Genomic DNA, 15,685 nt, shown 5'->3' with positions numbered 1-15,685 from the left:
ACACCACTTCCCATTTCTCAATACTGTGGATCCAGTTCATTTTGTTCCTTCCAATGCTGCAAGCCAACCTATTCTCACGGGTTCACCACCAGACTCATATGATACCTACCCTACTGATATACCTATTGCACCCATACTGCCCCATCCTGACCCTTTACCTATATTACCTACTACACTAGAGCCAGCCCATAATACACAAACCGTACCTCATAGACACTCTAGCTGCACCAGAGGACCTCCATCCTATTTGAGGGATTATCACTGTAGTTTATCTGTTGCATCAGACTCATACAATCAATCGCGTTCAGGTACTTCTCTGACTAGTCCTTCTATCCATTTCCCATTATCGGATGTTGTTTCCTATGATAGATGTTCTCTTGATTACAAGCATTTCTGTCTTAATATCACTTCTCAATGTGAGCCAAAGACTTATAGTCAGGCTTCCAAGTTAGATTGCTGGAAGGATGCCATGCAAAAGGAAGTCGCTGCTCTTGAGCAAAACAAAACGTGGGTTCTTGTTGATCTCCCCCAAGGAAAGCGAAGCATTAGCTGTAAATGGGTTTACAAGACAAAGTTCCACTCAGATGGCACCATTGAACGACATAAGGCTCGTTTGGTGGCCAAAGGGTATACTCAAATGGAGGGCATTGATTATTTCGATACCTTCAGCCCGGTTGCGAAGATGACAACTGTACGCATGCTGCTTGCTTTAGCTGCTAGCAAGAACTGGTTCTTGGAACAATTGGACGTAAACAATGCGTTCCTCCATGGCGACTTGCATGAGGAAGTCTACATGGATGTGCCTCCTGGTCTTCATGTCTCTGGTCCTACCAAAGTTTGTAAGCTTCAGAAGTCGATTTATGGCTTGAAGCAGGCGAGTAGGCAGTGGTATGCTCGTTTATCCACTGCACTTCTTTCTCTGGGATACACTCAGTCTTCGGCAGATCACAGTCTCTTTGTCCGTTCTGAGAATTCCAGTTTTACTGCTCTGCTCATTTACGTTGACGATATAGTTCTTGCTGGAGATAACTTGGCTGAAATTCGTCGTGTTAAGAGGTTCCTTGATGATGAGTTGGCACATAAAGAACATTGACTAAATTCAAATGAGAAGAAATGTGTACTGTTCCAGAGAATAAGGCTAAATTTCGTGAACCATCAGGGATGGAAATGGAGATTGGATCAATCCTTTGGAGATTCACAAAAGCAGAACGAACGAAGCACACATGATCTGTGGCTCCTGTATCTAGGAACCACATAACAGATCTGTTACCTGATGTATAATTGGAAGCAGCATTCAGGACTGAAGTCTGGATCATATTGGTTGAAGATGTAGGAATTTCTGTGTTGATCTTTGATGAGTGTAAAGCATTAAGCAATGAATCATATTGCTTGTGTGTCATGGAAACCAAGTCCTTCATTTCTTCTTGGTCCTGTGCTGAAGTATCAGCTACATCATTCATCGATACACAGTTAGCAGCATTTCTTGGCTTAAATCCTGGAGGAAAGCCATGTTTACGATAACAAGTGTCCACTGTATGATTTTGTCTCCCACAGAATGTACAGATCTTGGTATAGCCTCTTCCTTGGCCATAGTTTCCACGGCCTCTTCCTCTACTTGGAAAGCCACTTCTTCGTGCATTCATATCAGCCACAGTATTGCTGTTACTAGCAAACATTTTTGATTCATTGACAGCAACATTCTGTCCTTCTCCTAACATCTGCCTTTCTTGTTGAACCACCATCGAAAATACACGATTCACATTCGGTAAAGGATCAATTAACATAATCCGAGAGCGAACGTGAGAATACTGTTCGTTCAGACCTTTTAAGAACCTTATGATGTGGTCTCGCTCTCTGTGGTTTCTCATCAGTTGATATCCTCCATATTGACATGGAGCAGCACATCTACAATTGGGGAGAGGCTTCAAATTATCAAGCTCATCCCACATACTCTTAATATCTGTAAAAAAATCAGTAACTGAGCGTTCTCCTTGTTGCATCTTGTAAATGTCCTCTTAAAAATCGGAAACACGAAAGATATCCGATTGAGAGAACCTATCTTGGAGGTCAATCCAGGCATCACGAGCCTTATCTATCCATAGAATGGATTTTGCAATCGATTCACTAATAGAACGGTGAATCCAGGCAAGCACAATCATATTACACCGTCTCCAAGCACTGAATGTAGGATCTGTATCAGGTGGAGCTTGAATGGATCCATCTATGAATCCCAGCTTGTTCTTTGATAGCAACGCCATACTCATTGCTCGCGCCCAACTGTGGTAGTTCTTTCCATCAAGAATCGGATTCACTAATACCAACGCAGGGCTTTCATTAGGATGAAGAAAAAACGAATTTGCAGGGTTTGTAAGAAAATCTGGAAGTCCTTCTTGACTTGCCATTGCTCAATCAGAAATTGAAAATTTGTAGCGGAAGAGTGGGGTACCAGAGCTTTGCTCTGATACCATGTGAAATAATTTCTTGAATATATTGAGTAAAAGTGAAAAGTGTGTACAATACAAGCCAAGTGTAGCTTTTATACAGAAACCTAAGAAAGGAAAGTAAGCTGACTCAGCTAACTAAGCTAACTAAAAATAGTTACAACTGATTAACTTACTCACTAACAAACTAACAGATCGAAGCTAATGCACACGTGCATAAGTTAGTTGAACTAACTGTACAATGAGCTAATGAACAGAAAACTAAAGCTAACTGAGTCCTGATGCTTTGCTTCATGATGGGCTTGAACTTGGACTTGATTCATGATGGACTGGATCCACAATATGGGAAATGGATGTTGTCAAAAGAGAAGCCCGATTTTTTTTATATATACCTCTTCTATAATAGATTAGACATTAAATGGTAGCACATTAAGTCATCAAAAGCGGACTAATGATAAAGAATTTGGATAGTTTATATAAAATCATATATTTAAATTTTAGTATATATAATCATTGCATAAAAAATTAATAAAATTTTACTAATAATAAACATAAAATAAGAAAGCAATAACATATTGTAAAACAAATTTATAAATCACCGTTGCAGTTCAACGTTCTGACCATGTCCTTTTTCACAGATAGCATTTAGCAGGTTAGATGGTTGTGCTTTTGGGGTTGATAGTTCTCAATAAGATGCTAAGCCTTATGAGTTTTATAGTGCTAAGCTTTACACTGGTCTGACTATTGGAAAAGTAACAACATGCCATAAAACATAACTATAAATCCATATTAATACATTTGCATCATCAATCATTATATCTTGGGGTTGTATGTTTGTTTCTGTATGTAAGAAATACAAAAAGAAGTGAAAACAGATAGGAACGTAAATGTTTTGATTTTTGGTTGGTATTAATGGTATTACAAAATAACTTTGATGCATTTATGTGGCCTAAAGTGATGGGTTGGAGGGTAAAAGGGTTAAAGTTCACCTTCAACATCTTATTATTCTACATTTGTTATATGTTCAAGAAGTACAACGGCTACATTGCCTACGATAAAGTGTCAGAACAACTAATTAGCATACGAAAAAATTGAAAAAGATTTAATATATCAAGAATCCAAAATAAATGTAAAAAAATTAAATTATTTCTTTCATTCAAAAAAATTTGGAGAGGAGAAAGAGACCATCTATTAAGACAAAGTCTACAGTGGTTTATGCTAAAGCCTTATGGGTTTTATAGTGTTAAGCCTTACACTAGTCTGACCATTGACAAAGTAACAATATGCCATAAAATAGAACTATAAATCCATATCAATACTTTTGCATCAGCAACATTATATCTTGGGGTTATATGCTTATTTCAGTATGTGAGAAATACAGAAAGAAATGAAAAACAATAGGAATATAAATGTTTTGATTTTCACCCATAGTTTAAATTGGTTGGTATATAGGGTACTACAAAATAACTTTGATCCTTTATGTGGCCTAAAGTGATGGGGTGGAGAGTAAAGGGGTTAAAGTTCACCTTCAACATCTTTTTCTGCTTTTGTTATTTGTTCAAGAGATACAAGTATACAACAGCTACATTGCTTACGATAAAGCGTCATAACAACTAATTAGCATACCAAAAAGTTGAAAAAAGATTTAATATATCAAAAATCCAAAATAAATGTATAAAAAATGAAATAATTTATTGATTTCTTTCATTCAAAGAATTTTGGAGAGGAGAAAGAGATCATCTATTGAAGCAGAGTCTAATAGCAATTTATGCTAAGCCCTATGGGTTTTATAATGCTAAGTCTTATACTAGTCTGACCATTGGAAAAGTAACAACATGCTATAAAACATAACTATAAATTCATATCAATACATTTGCATCATCAATCAGTATATCTTGGGGTTGAATGTTTGTTTCAGTAGAGAAAGAAGTGAAAACAGATAGGAATATAAATGTTTTGATTTTCACCCGTAATTTAAATTGGTTGGCATAGACGGTAATATAAAATCACTTTGATGCCTTTATGTTGCCTAGAGTGATGGGGTGGAGGGTAAAAGGGTTAAAGGTCACCTTTAACATCTTCTTCTGCATTTGCTATCTGTTCAAGAGGTACAACAGATGGGACCAATAATCCCAAAAAAAAATAGATGGGACCAAAAATATGCTGGGAATGTGACCAAAAATCTGCTTGGTAGGCCAAAATATTATTGGAAATATTGGCTCAAGATTACTGATTCAATGTTTGGTTGATTGTCAAATATTACTGAGAATGTGAAATGATATTACAAAAATAATCTCCTCTTTAATAACTTGTTATGCTCAATGATGTGTTTCCAATATATTATGTATTAGGGTCAAATTGAGCATTTAATTGATCTAAAATTAATCAAAAAAATTAAAATTATGATTAAATTGTTAATTTACTTTCGAGAATATTTTCATGAAATTCTTATATTTTGTAGGAAATTTGGCTCAGTGAAAGAAGACCAAGTTGGATAACTCAACAAGAAGCAAGAAAGGAATGAGAAAAAAACAATATTTGCGCCAGCTCCGTGCTACTAGAGTCAAACTCCCTGATGGATTTCAAATTTTCACGCTAACGGCATGAGAATGGCGCTACGAGTGCCCAATACACATTAAGCCCTGTTTCACGGGGCTAGAGGTGTCAGGTTGGCACCATTAGCGCCAGTATTCATGATTTTGGATTTATTTGAAGATATTGCAAAGGATTTGATAGGATTTTAAAAGAGATACTTTCTCTCAATATAAAAAGTGAACTTTTAAAAACATTGGGGTATTCATTCTTTTAGCACGAAGGAAGAAAGCAGAGAGAAGAGAATTCAAAGTTTCGAAGATTAAGGACAAAGGTGGAGGGAGATCGAAGCGTCATCGTGGAGATCAACCAACACTCACTCCATGACTTCTATTTTTTTTTTCTTTTTTATTGTTTTGTTTAAGCCAGATAGATATGTGTGGCTAATTTTTTTTGTAATTAAGAATATGGATACAACATGCATCCTTTATTTGGTTTAATTCTTTTTATCAATAAACTATCTTTAATTGTTTGTGTTTATCTTGAATTGCTTGTTTAAATTCTTGTATGATTTGGCCAATCATATAGGAATAAAGAGGGATGGGGTTCACAATAGATACATTGGTGTCTTAATCTAGAACGGGATAAACATCAATTCTTACTTGATCTAGACATTGGCTGGTACGAATTGCAAACTTTTGTAATTCATCGCGCGTAAGGCTTAATCAAATTTGATTTGTCCAACATAAGTAAAAATAGTGAACTAATTCTTCAAACACTAATCCTCGTGGGAACAATACTCTAATTCTTTATTACTTGTACGACCGATATACTTACCGTGATCGCAACAAGTTTTTGGCTCGGCACTATCAATTGTTCCAGTCGTTCGTCCAGGTACCAAAGGGTTTCAAGTTAAACAGCACAGAAGCATCATTATCAAGCTCCTCATTTTGTAACATTATTACCAACAACAAAGACAAATTAGCTATAAAAAAAACATGTTGATAATAATTAAAAGCAACCACAAAGTTCTTAGTGGAAAAAGGATCTTTGGGAGTAATCTTGTTCTTAGAGCCTTGGTACTTGACGTCAAGGCACGCTAATTCCCTTGATTTCTTGGAATCTTCCTGAGATTTGTAGAGCTCAACCTTCAATTCCAGGATCGACAATGCCCCAACACCCGCTATGGCTCGTGGCTTCTTCAACATTATCGATGATTCTGTTAGCCATCGCAATGATTCCATCACCACCATCTTCTTCTTACTCCACTCCTCCTTCGTCATCCTTGGCTTTTTCCTCTCTCCAATTCCACAATCAAATTTCTAGGAAGGATTGTTTTTCTGAAAAATTACTCAATATTTTTCCACCTTGTGGGATTTTTAGAATATCACATGTTGGGTGGTTTTATTCTTTGGGAATCTTGTTCACATTTTTAAAATCCAAGAAAAACAAGAATCCCAGGAAAATTTTCACACTCCCTTGAACTAAATATAAGAAAATAAGATTCCCAATATCAATTTCTCGAGAATCTCAAATTTAGCCACGTTCCAAACGCCCCTCAAAGAATTTTGAAGAGGAGAAAGAGACTGTCTGTTGAAGCAAAGTGTATACCGTGGATATTCCAGCTAAATAAAGCGAAAAAGGCACTAACATCAACATCACAGGGCATTTTTTCTTCAATATAATGCTCAACTTCTGCCTTGCTATGAAAACCCTGTTTCGGTTTGCGGCTTGAATCTGGTTTCTGCCCACGAAGTCAAATTGGAGATAGAGGCCCCGATCTTGAAAGCATTCATCCTACCCAATTCTCTTCCCTATTCTCTATCCCCAAGTGTCACCTGGTTCAGGCCAATCAACTGGGGCATATGGCAAACCTTCTCCTTCTGTTCCTGGTGCCACCGAAGGTAGATTATGATTATCTTCCATCACAATCGCTGAAGATATAAGTGAATTTATTAGAATGAGTAATTTTCAGATTAGATAAGAAAACACTAAAATTTACAGACTAACTATTTACAATCTGACTCAAAAAACATTACATATACATGTTTGCATGTATTATATATGTATATACATGCCCATCGTAGGTGCATAAGATAAAAGTGGAGATGGCAGAACTTCTATTTTTTGGCTGTGTAATTGTCTTAACACAAGATACTACATTCAAACACTTATTTAGGATCTTAAGATACTATTTACTTTATAATACGAAATTTGCAGCACCCACTTGATCACTCAAACTTTATGTTAGTGGAATATACCGCATTATGAATAAAATACTACATAAAATGCAAAGTCAACATGTATATACTGCATACACATCTTCTGGCTAAAGATAAGATAGTAGTATATGCATTTGGGCTGTTCTTGAAACAGATATAAAGTTGAAACATAAATTAATGGAAGAGTAACATTCAAACAAAAAATCTCTAGTTCAAATTCCACAATCAAATTACTGCATATATCAACACAGGATAAATTAAGCCCCAGTTATCAAAAATATATTTTTCTGCAGTTGAAGTTAGAAATTATTCCTGCATGTTGACAAGGCAATCAATATGAGACACTGATGTTTCAGTCACCATAATGATTCTAGCTCCACTACCAACATAATCTTAAATGTTAAAAATAATTAAAGTAGGGCCAATAAAAAGTAAGGATAAATAATGCTATAGCTCATGTTAACAGGAGTCTCCAGCAACAACAGTGAAGTTACAAGTCAAATTAGCAGTTGTTTAACAGAACACTTACAGAAAATGATCCCAATAGTCTGTCATTATATAATTATGTCAACATATCCCTTTAGGTCGTTTTATCAAACACCCAAAAAGCAAGATAAGCAATAGGGTCATCAATTAATCAAACTGAACACCCTTGTTCCTTTCACGTTTTACTCTTTACAGACATTAAAAGGAAGAGAAAGAGGACCACTACCATAAATTTCAGCCTATGAAGCACCGATACTCTGATTTTTTTTCCAATGTATCGGATACGCGTATCGAAAACGTATTCTATCGTATCGAAGAATTAACGGTCATATTGAGAACGTATTGGGAACGCATCGAAAATGCCGTGTCGGAGTCGGTGCTTCATAGATTTCAACTATGAAACAAATATGTAGAAATAACTCTACCAATGTGTCTCGTATCCATGTTTCTCGAATTTTCTAAAACGGTAACATTGTTTATTTTATTTAATAAAAAATAAAAATAATACCAATACATATGCCAATTAAACTCAGAAACCAAAAGCCCTAAATGCATAATCCGAAGAAACTTAGATTACTAATCGAAATGCAAAACCAGAAAACAGAGGTGTAAAAGCCAAACCACAGCAATGAAAGGAAAAAACACGAGCTCAAACACCTGAAGCTCTTCAACACAGCAGCTCCAAGCTTCCTACTTCACTCGTGTTTCTGCAACCTTGGAATGAAGAGAAACATCCAAGAAAGTACCACACCTCAACCTGTAACAATGATCCGTGAAGCAAAAACACCGAATCTAGGCAAGATTGAACGAAGAACATAGTTAGCACATGAATGGTTTTCTTGAGAGAAAACCCTGGTAGAGAGCTTTTGTGAACCTTCGAAAATGCAAGCGAGAGAGATAGAGAGTAAAAATTGATTATGTGGAGATGAAAGAAATCCTGATAGCAACAATATATTTTATCAGGGACATGACTATAACCAAAGGGAAAACAACTTCTCCTTTCAAAGAGAACACTCATCTTATGCGGTAGACAGAGTTGTTGTGGGTCCCATTTGTTTTTTTGAAGAAAAAAAAGCTAAGCACAGAAATCGATGTGAGTGCTGCAAAAAAAAATTGAGTGCGAAATGAGAGGTATAAACCCCATAACTAAAAGGCACTAAACAAAAAGCAATATTATTAGTTAATAAAAAGGTGTGTTTTACCAACAACAAACAGAAAAGCAATATAAGAAAATTAAATAAAAATATAGTAGCAAGGAAAAACTAATAAAAAAACAGCATACATACACAATGTAGTACATAGTGTGCTTTTTTTAGTAACACCACACACAACAATACGTGTGTGAAAATAAACCAGAGCAAGTTAAAGCTATAATTTATCTTGAAATAAATTAAGCATACCGATTAAAAATAAAAAAGAGAGAGATTTTTTTTGAAACAAAGCCAGTTAAAACTCCCTATTTTCTTTAAACACATTCCTCAATTCCAATGAAATGCACATAGAATTAAACTTTGTGTACTACAAGAGAACAAAAATGACATTGCAGAACAACATATCAATGCGTCCTTGATTGCATGCTCAAGCAAAGAGAAGTATTATGAAAATGGGCGGAATCCGGTGTGAGGGTTGATAATTCTATTCGTTAACTTTCAACTAAAAACAAGAATCTTCATAGCACAGAAGAGAAAGTAATGCCAAACAAGAAAGATTGAAAGAAGATGAAAGTAAATAAGGCAGACCTGAGTGTTGCAACACGATGTGGAACAAGATATTGAGGGTTTCGGCAAATGCAAGGAAAGAGGAGCAACAAAACAGAAGCATAGAAGCCAAGGAAGCAAAAAGCAAACGAAGACAGAACAAAAAGACTCGAGAAAGACATATTGAGATCACAAGGACACGCTTACTACGCTGTTACAACGACCTTCTTCACCGAGATATTTTATCTCTTCTCCACCGAACAACTCATCAACAAGCAAGGAAACTACATCGACCAAAATACTCGACTTGTGACGCTGAACAACTTCCTAAAAAATAGGGGTGTTAAAATAGCTGGGGGCATTTGGCCTGACTCGTCTATTTTGGTGGTTGGATACAGATTTGGACTTGTGTAAAAGTTTATTTAATAAAAGATCCAGACTCCAATTCAAAAGCTTGGCTTTAGAGCCTATCAGACTGACCTGATATAGTAATTCTTATTTTTATTTTATATTTTTTATACTACTCATTTGTATCTTATGTTATTACAATTAAATGTAAAAAATAATTTGACTTTACTTTAATTTATTGGTTAAGCAGACTTTTTGAATGATTTTCTATATTATACTGTTTGGATATACATTGAATTTATGAATCTTTGTAGAATTATTACTAGTGTTGTTGATCGTATATTTTGTTTGGATATATTTTTATTGTCTTAGCTTACCAAAAAAAAAAATTTATTGTCTTATCTTTTTTTAATAGGCTAAACTAGACTTTTATTTTTTGTAAATAAGTCAAGCCACATGCCAATAATTATATTCATAACAAGTTACATGTTAGGTGAGTCTGACACATTTAAATGCAAGCTTAGTCTTTCAATACTAAAGCTCAGCTCGATCCGATAGATTAACAGTACCTCTACTCAAAAACACTGAGTTAAGATTCTGAGCGTAGCTCACTCAATTAACCTTACAAAATTGCTCAAGGAAATCCTAGCAGAGAGATTTTCAATGAAGGAGTTTGATATAATTTTAAAGGTGTTAAATCGTCATGAAATAATATCTTAATCATTAAATGAAAATTACAGGAAGTACTTTTTTTCATGAATAATTAGATTTAGAATCAATAGCGTAATAAATAAACATTATAAAAGACTAAATTTTAAATGAATAAAACTATGAAAAAGTGATATTTAACTTGTAATAAGAGTAAAACTCAAAATATAGAGATTAATAAAATAAAATAAAAACTATAAAGACAAAATCCAATTAGGTTAAAATTATAGAAATTAAAAAAAATTAAGTTTACTCTTAGTATTAATAAGCGAGGTAGAATATTGATATACTAATAATAATATTCTCATAAATATAAATTCAGTTGAATGTTATTATTTTAATTTACTTATTATCCAGTTTTTCTAATATTTCCTAGTTGTTGTATGATACATGAAATGATGCATAAGAAGAACTAAAATGAATGAAAACATACACTACAAGAAAACCGGAATACAAAGGCGGTGTTTTAATGGCTGTTTTAGAAGCCGACCCTAAATCAAGCAATTAAAGCGCCCCCAAGCTACTTATTAAGTCTTTTCTCTCTCTCTTGACGGTAGTAAATATCCCATTAGCGCATCGAATATGTTTTTCCTTTTTAGCAACAAACGCATATCCGTTGCTATTTCTGAATGGCCACTCTTTATTTCTCTTCTTCACCTTCTTAGCCAAACCCCAACCCTAATCCTACCTTTTCCTCTACCAATCCCAAATCTTTAATTTCCATTCCACAATGCTTCCCCAATCTCAAACTCAAACCCCTTCTCCGGAATCTCCCATATCGCTCCTCCGAGTCTCATTCAAACCATACCATTCCTGCTTCGCAGCCGCAATCGACGCCATCTTTCGCATCTACAACTGCGACCCCTTCCGGGAGCTCTTCCGTCGCGACTTCGCCGGCGGAGAAACCGGCCACGTCGAGATGCTCTTCCACAGCAACGTAATGTGGCTCGTCGATGGCGAACTTCAAGCTAGTGCAAACAACGAGGTTGAGATATGGGGAAGTACACGCTTCTAACAGGTACACGTTGCTTCTATTTTCTGAATGTTCTCAATTTCACTGTTCTGTTTGAGATTTTTGGTTGTGATTTTTTAAATAAACCAATACTGTAGAATAACATTATGCTGTTAAAAATCATAAGCTAAGCAGGCTTAGGTTCGAAATGTGTGTATATTAGTTTGGCGTAATGTTTGGATAATGAAGATAATGGTTGAGGCTAATTGAATTGAGAAATACAAAAGTAGTTTATTTGGCGAAGTGCCAGTTTTGACGAGTTGGATGATTTAAAGTGCAGAATATTTTCTTGTTTCATATGGGAATCAAGATGCATGTTCAGCTATAAGATTTTCAGTTTGGACTGATACAGATGCATCCGTTCAATTATTGGTTTTTTCATGCATATAATTTTTGTCTTATATTTAATGTTTAATTTGTAGTGTATTTTTATGACAGCTCGTTAATTTTTCCTAGGTAAATTCTGAATTTTATTAATTCTGACACCTTAGAATTTTAGTACAATTGGAAATCTTACACTTCAACCATTACATGAGACCCATGTGGTGCATGATGGCCATGTGTCATGAAGATTCCTCCTCACTAGCCTTGCATGGCCGCGACATACACCTCTCTTGTATAATATTGTGTTGCACTGTAAAGTTATGCTCAAAATTTATTCAATTTCACAGAACATGCATCTATTATGTCATGTACCTTCTCTGTATATACTGCAACTCGGCTTCTCTGGTGTGAAAAAATAATGAAAATATTTAGTTGCACTATGATTGCTTGCTATTTTTTAGGAATGGGCTCAGAGGTTGTTCAACATTATGAGTTATAGTGAATTACTTAGATTTTATTCTTTCTTTTGCCTGAGTATAGACCCATCTTCTACTTGGTACCTTAAAAAATGCAGTTATACCTGTCAGAATTGCAAGTCAACTATCGACCCTTCTGATTATTATACTCTTGTACTACTTGTGTGAAAGTATCTTCATTGAATCAGTTATTGCAGGCGTTGCCCATGTTCACTTTCGCAAACCAGGCAGGGCTTGACATGCTGGAGACTACCTTAGTTGCTCTAAAAGACATAAAGTTAGAGAAAATATTTGACGATCATGGAAGGTGCTGAACGAAGAAGAGAATGCTCATTGTATTTGCTTTATGAATCATATATCTGACTTTGACATGGTATTTTCTTACTGATTTGGCAGACTTGGATTTCTTGTTTCATATGTTTTTTCTTGCTCGGTACTGCAAGCTTCTAGAGGAGAACTCGTTCTGGGGGAGGACTGCCGATTTCTTTTACATGCTCTTATTTGGTGCCACTGTATTGACTGGAATTTTCTTCTTGGGGGGATGATATATGATGGTGAGTCACATTTTTATATATTTTTGGTAATTGAGTTCACATGTTAAAATCTGTCTCAAATGTTAAAGCTTAATTTATCTTTTTTAGGTTTACGTGTGGAGCAAACGAAATCCCTTTATTCATATGAGCTTCCTTGGCCTCTTTACTTTCACTGCTGCCTACCTTCCATGGGTGCGTAAGATCTATGGTTGTTATCTGTCTGATTGGAAAATAATATTAACCCGTTTGAGGCATTTAATACTTGTGTATAAGACAGTTGCTTGAATATCTACTAGTTATTTGGGCACATGTTATCTTGTGTTCAACCTTTTTTTGCCCTGGAGCAGCTTTCAGGGAAGTTCAACCTTGAGGGAAATATTGAATTGCAGGTATATGGCTGGCCCAAAATATTGAATTGTATACGTGAATGATAAATGAGATTGTAGTAATCTCTTAGCTAATGGATGCAAGTATTCAATGGAGCAGGTTGGTGTTAGTTCTTCCGCACCAGGTGCTGCATTACAAGTAGATATTCAGGCTTCAAATTGTAGTGGTTCTTTGCTTTTTACATTATGGAGTTGTACTTGATACCCAAGAATATGTTGTAATTTGAAGGAGATTTATTTTCCCCCTTGTACTTTTTTAATGTTTCCAGGAAGTGGGTACTCCCTTCTCGTTGCTCAGATGGAACCAAAAATTATAAGAACAGAGCTCTTAGAACTCTTATTTATGAAAGTAAGTTTCCAATAATTACTGCAGAAGAAAAATAGTTTCAAGGAATATTTATAAACTGGCTTGACTGATTTAAATATAGATTTCATTACTGTTTGATTATTTTTCCTTTTACTTTTCTCTTATTAATCTGGCTCAGGATCCTTCCTTAAAATCGAAATTGATGATCCTGCTGCACAAGCCATTGAGTTCCTTATACTTTATGAAGCTCAGAATAAGTGGTGTGCTTTTCATAATCTTGTTTCCTTTCTCCCCTACGTGAATTTTTACTTTACGTGAATTTTCTTTGATCAGGTTATGGGTGAAGGAGAGGAACATAGAGTCGTTAAAATTGCTGACTTTGGACTTGCAAGGATATATCACGCTCCTTTGAAGCCATTATCTGAAAATGGGGTATGACTGTATGATGAGGAATCATTTTCATTGTTATCCACCTGTATTATATCCATCATTTTCATGCATATTTTTATACATAAATATGGTATTCTTTGAAATTAAGAAACCAAAGCGTGGGTAAGCATATATTTTTAATTTGACCAAACTTATTCAAGTCATATTTGGGAACTTGTCTTGGACAAATGGGAAGCACAGAGTAACCAGTCTTATTGTAGTCCTGTAACTTCAGAAATTACTCAGAGGAATGTTATGCTATCATAACCATTTTAGTATGTGTTTGTGTTTGTTGTTGTCAGGCTATAATGATAATAATGTGTTTTTTACCATTGCAATGTCGCTGTATTGAACTTTCTTACATTGGAGCTATATACTGTAATAGGCACACTGAATCATGTAAGGAACGCATATGCAAGATCCTTCTAAATAATATTAATTAGTATTATGCCCTTATTCACCATTCTACCTTCACCAGTGCTTTTTCCTCTTTCTATTTGTTCTTTCATTTCCTTCAATTATGTCCCTCTAATTTACGAGCCATGCAACTGAATTCCCATAGCCAACTGTAATTGAATTGCTCTGTTATTTTTTTAAGAATGAATGAATTTAGTTGAAAGGGAATCACAATAATCAATTGTACAATGTTCGTAACCTAAACTCCTAACTTAGTCTTGTTGTGATTTAGTTGCTTTTATATTGTCATCTTGCAAGTATCATTTTTCAAAACTAAAGGAAGTGAAGTGGTATTGCTTTCAGTTACAATGATTTTTATGATCTATCAACATATTTGGGCTTGAGAAAGATCAGGGTCCAACAAGAACAGTTCCTGTTGGGAGGACAACAAAAGATGATCTCATTCGAGCTAAATCATTATTAAATAATCACATCCTGGCTCAACACAGCCCTGGTACTCATGTAAGTCTCAATTTCATATTTTCTCAATTTATGTCTGTAGATCACATATAATATTTGAATTTTGGACAAGTTATCTTAATCTACTGAATTTGTAGGTTGCAAAGGTATCTCTTAAAACAATTCCTGGTATGCCTTATTATGGAGTTAGTGGAAATAATAGCATTTATAATCTGAGAGTTAAGAAACATCAATCAAGCGCTTCACATTGGTTCAAAATGGACAGGTGCTACTGATAAAATCGTTATAGGATGGCATGTGAGTTTTAATTTATGTAATTATCGCAATATGGCTTGTTGGTTGGGGTGGAAAAACCACAACCTCTGTCCAGTCCTCCAATGGGATCTTGATCCTTTCCTGATGAGAACTATATACATGCATGCTATTATTTTCTATTGTTCAGAATTGCCCCATTATTTTCTATTAATTTTAGTATGACTTTCATAAATTTTTTGACTTTTGAGCTGAAAATGAATGTTCAGTTATTCTTGAACTTACTGTTAAATTATGGTTGCTTCCTAGCTTATTTTAGTGAATAATGATGATAAAGAAATTTATTGTCTGTAGTAGATATGGAACCACCCTGGGATCTTACAATTGACAAAAGAAGACAAGGACTATGTAAGACATGAAGATGCTGCTGAGAATTTTCTTGCGGATGATAGCTCCAGTGACAAAAAAATACTTTAAAGTATTTTTTTTTTATTTGATTGGGCATTTCAACGGACATAATTGAGAGACTAATCTCTCCATAAAGAGAGTGGTAAGTTTTTAGATTCAAACCTTTAAAGCTACAGGTAGACTTGTCTTGAATGGCAAATCATCACTCTTAGCTAAAAGACAAAAGTATTTAATATATTAAAAAAATT

The 15,685-nt window shown here is 35.0% G+C and overlaps 2 protein-coding genes across 5 annotated transcripts; one reads left to right on the top strand and one right to left on the bottom strand.

Moving 5' to 3' along the window:
• Positions 1–1,138: 1,138 nt before the first annotated feature.
• On the bottom strand, positions 1,139–2,000 carry LOC133287905 (uncharacterized). Its single transcript, XM_061485611.1, has 2 exons — positions 1,271–2,000; positions 1,139–1,185 (listed from the first exon to the last, which is right to left on the bottom strand). Exons 1-2 carry the CDS (start codon positions 1,998–2,000, stop codon positions 1,139–1,141), a joined length of 777 nt encoding a protein of 258 aa, XP_061341595.1.
• Positions 2,001–10,910: 8,910 nt separating this feature from the next.
• On the top strand, positions 10,911–15,575 carry LOC133287413 (derlin-2.2-like). 4 transcript variants are annotated; one of them, XM_061485017.1, is made up of 10 exons: positions 10,911–11,452; positions 12,444–12,553; positions 12,643–12,800; positions 12,888–12,971; positions 13,127–13,168; positions 13,266–13,290; positions 13,435–13,514; positions 13,806–13,904; positions 14,661–14,819; positions 14,915–15,575. In XM_061485017.1, the coding sequence occupies exons 3-9, from the start codon at positions 12,795–12,797 to the stop codon at positions 14,667–14,669; spliced, it is 345 nt and encodes a 114-aa protein (XP_061341001.1). In that variant the 5' UTR covers positions 10,911–11,452; positions 12,444–12,553; positions 12,643–12,794; the 3' UTR covers positions 14,670–14,819; positions 14,915–15,575. The 4 variants fall into 4 exon arrangements, 2 of the variants coding, with proteins under 2 accessions (XP_061341001.1, XP_061341010.1); XM_061485026.1 differs by lacking the exons at positions 14,661–14,819; positions 14,915–15,575 and adding an exon at positions 13,651–13,732; XR_009748239.1 differs by lacking the exons at positions 13,127–13,168; positions 14,661–14,819; positions 14,915–15,575 and having other exon boundaries at positions 13,169–13,732.
• Positions 15,576–15,685: the final 110 nt, after the last annotated feature.

Source organism: Gastrolobium bilobum, unplaced genomic scaffold, assembly GCF_033153095.1.
Source record: "Gastrolobium bilobum isolate Gb01-03AN ecotype WA unplaced genomic scaffold, APGP_CSIRO_Gbil_v1 utg2810, whole genome shotgun sequence".
Lineage (NCBI taxonomy): Eukaryota > Viridiplantae > Streptophyta > Magnoliopsida > Fabales > Fabaceae > Gastrolobium > Gastrolobium bilobum.
The sequence above is the reverse complement of the archived record's forward strand: the minus strand, read 5'-3'. Positions and strand labels throughout refer to the sequence as shown.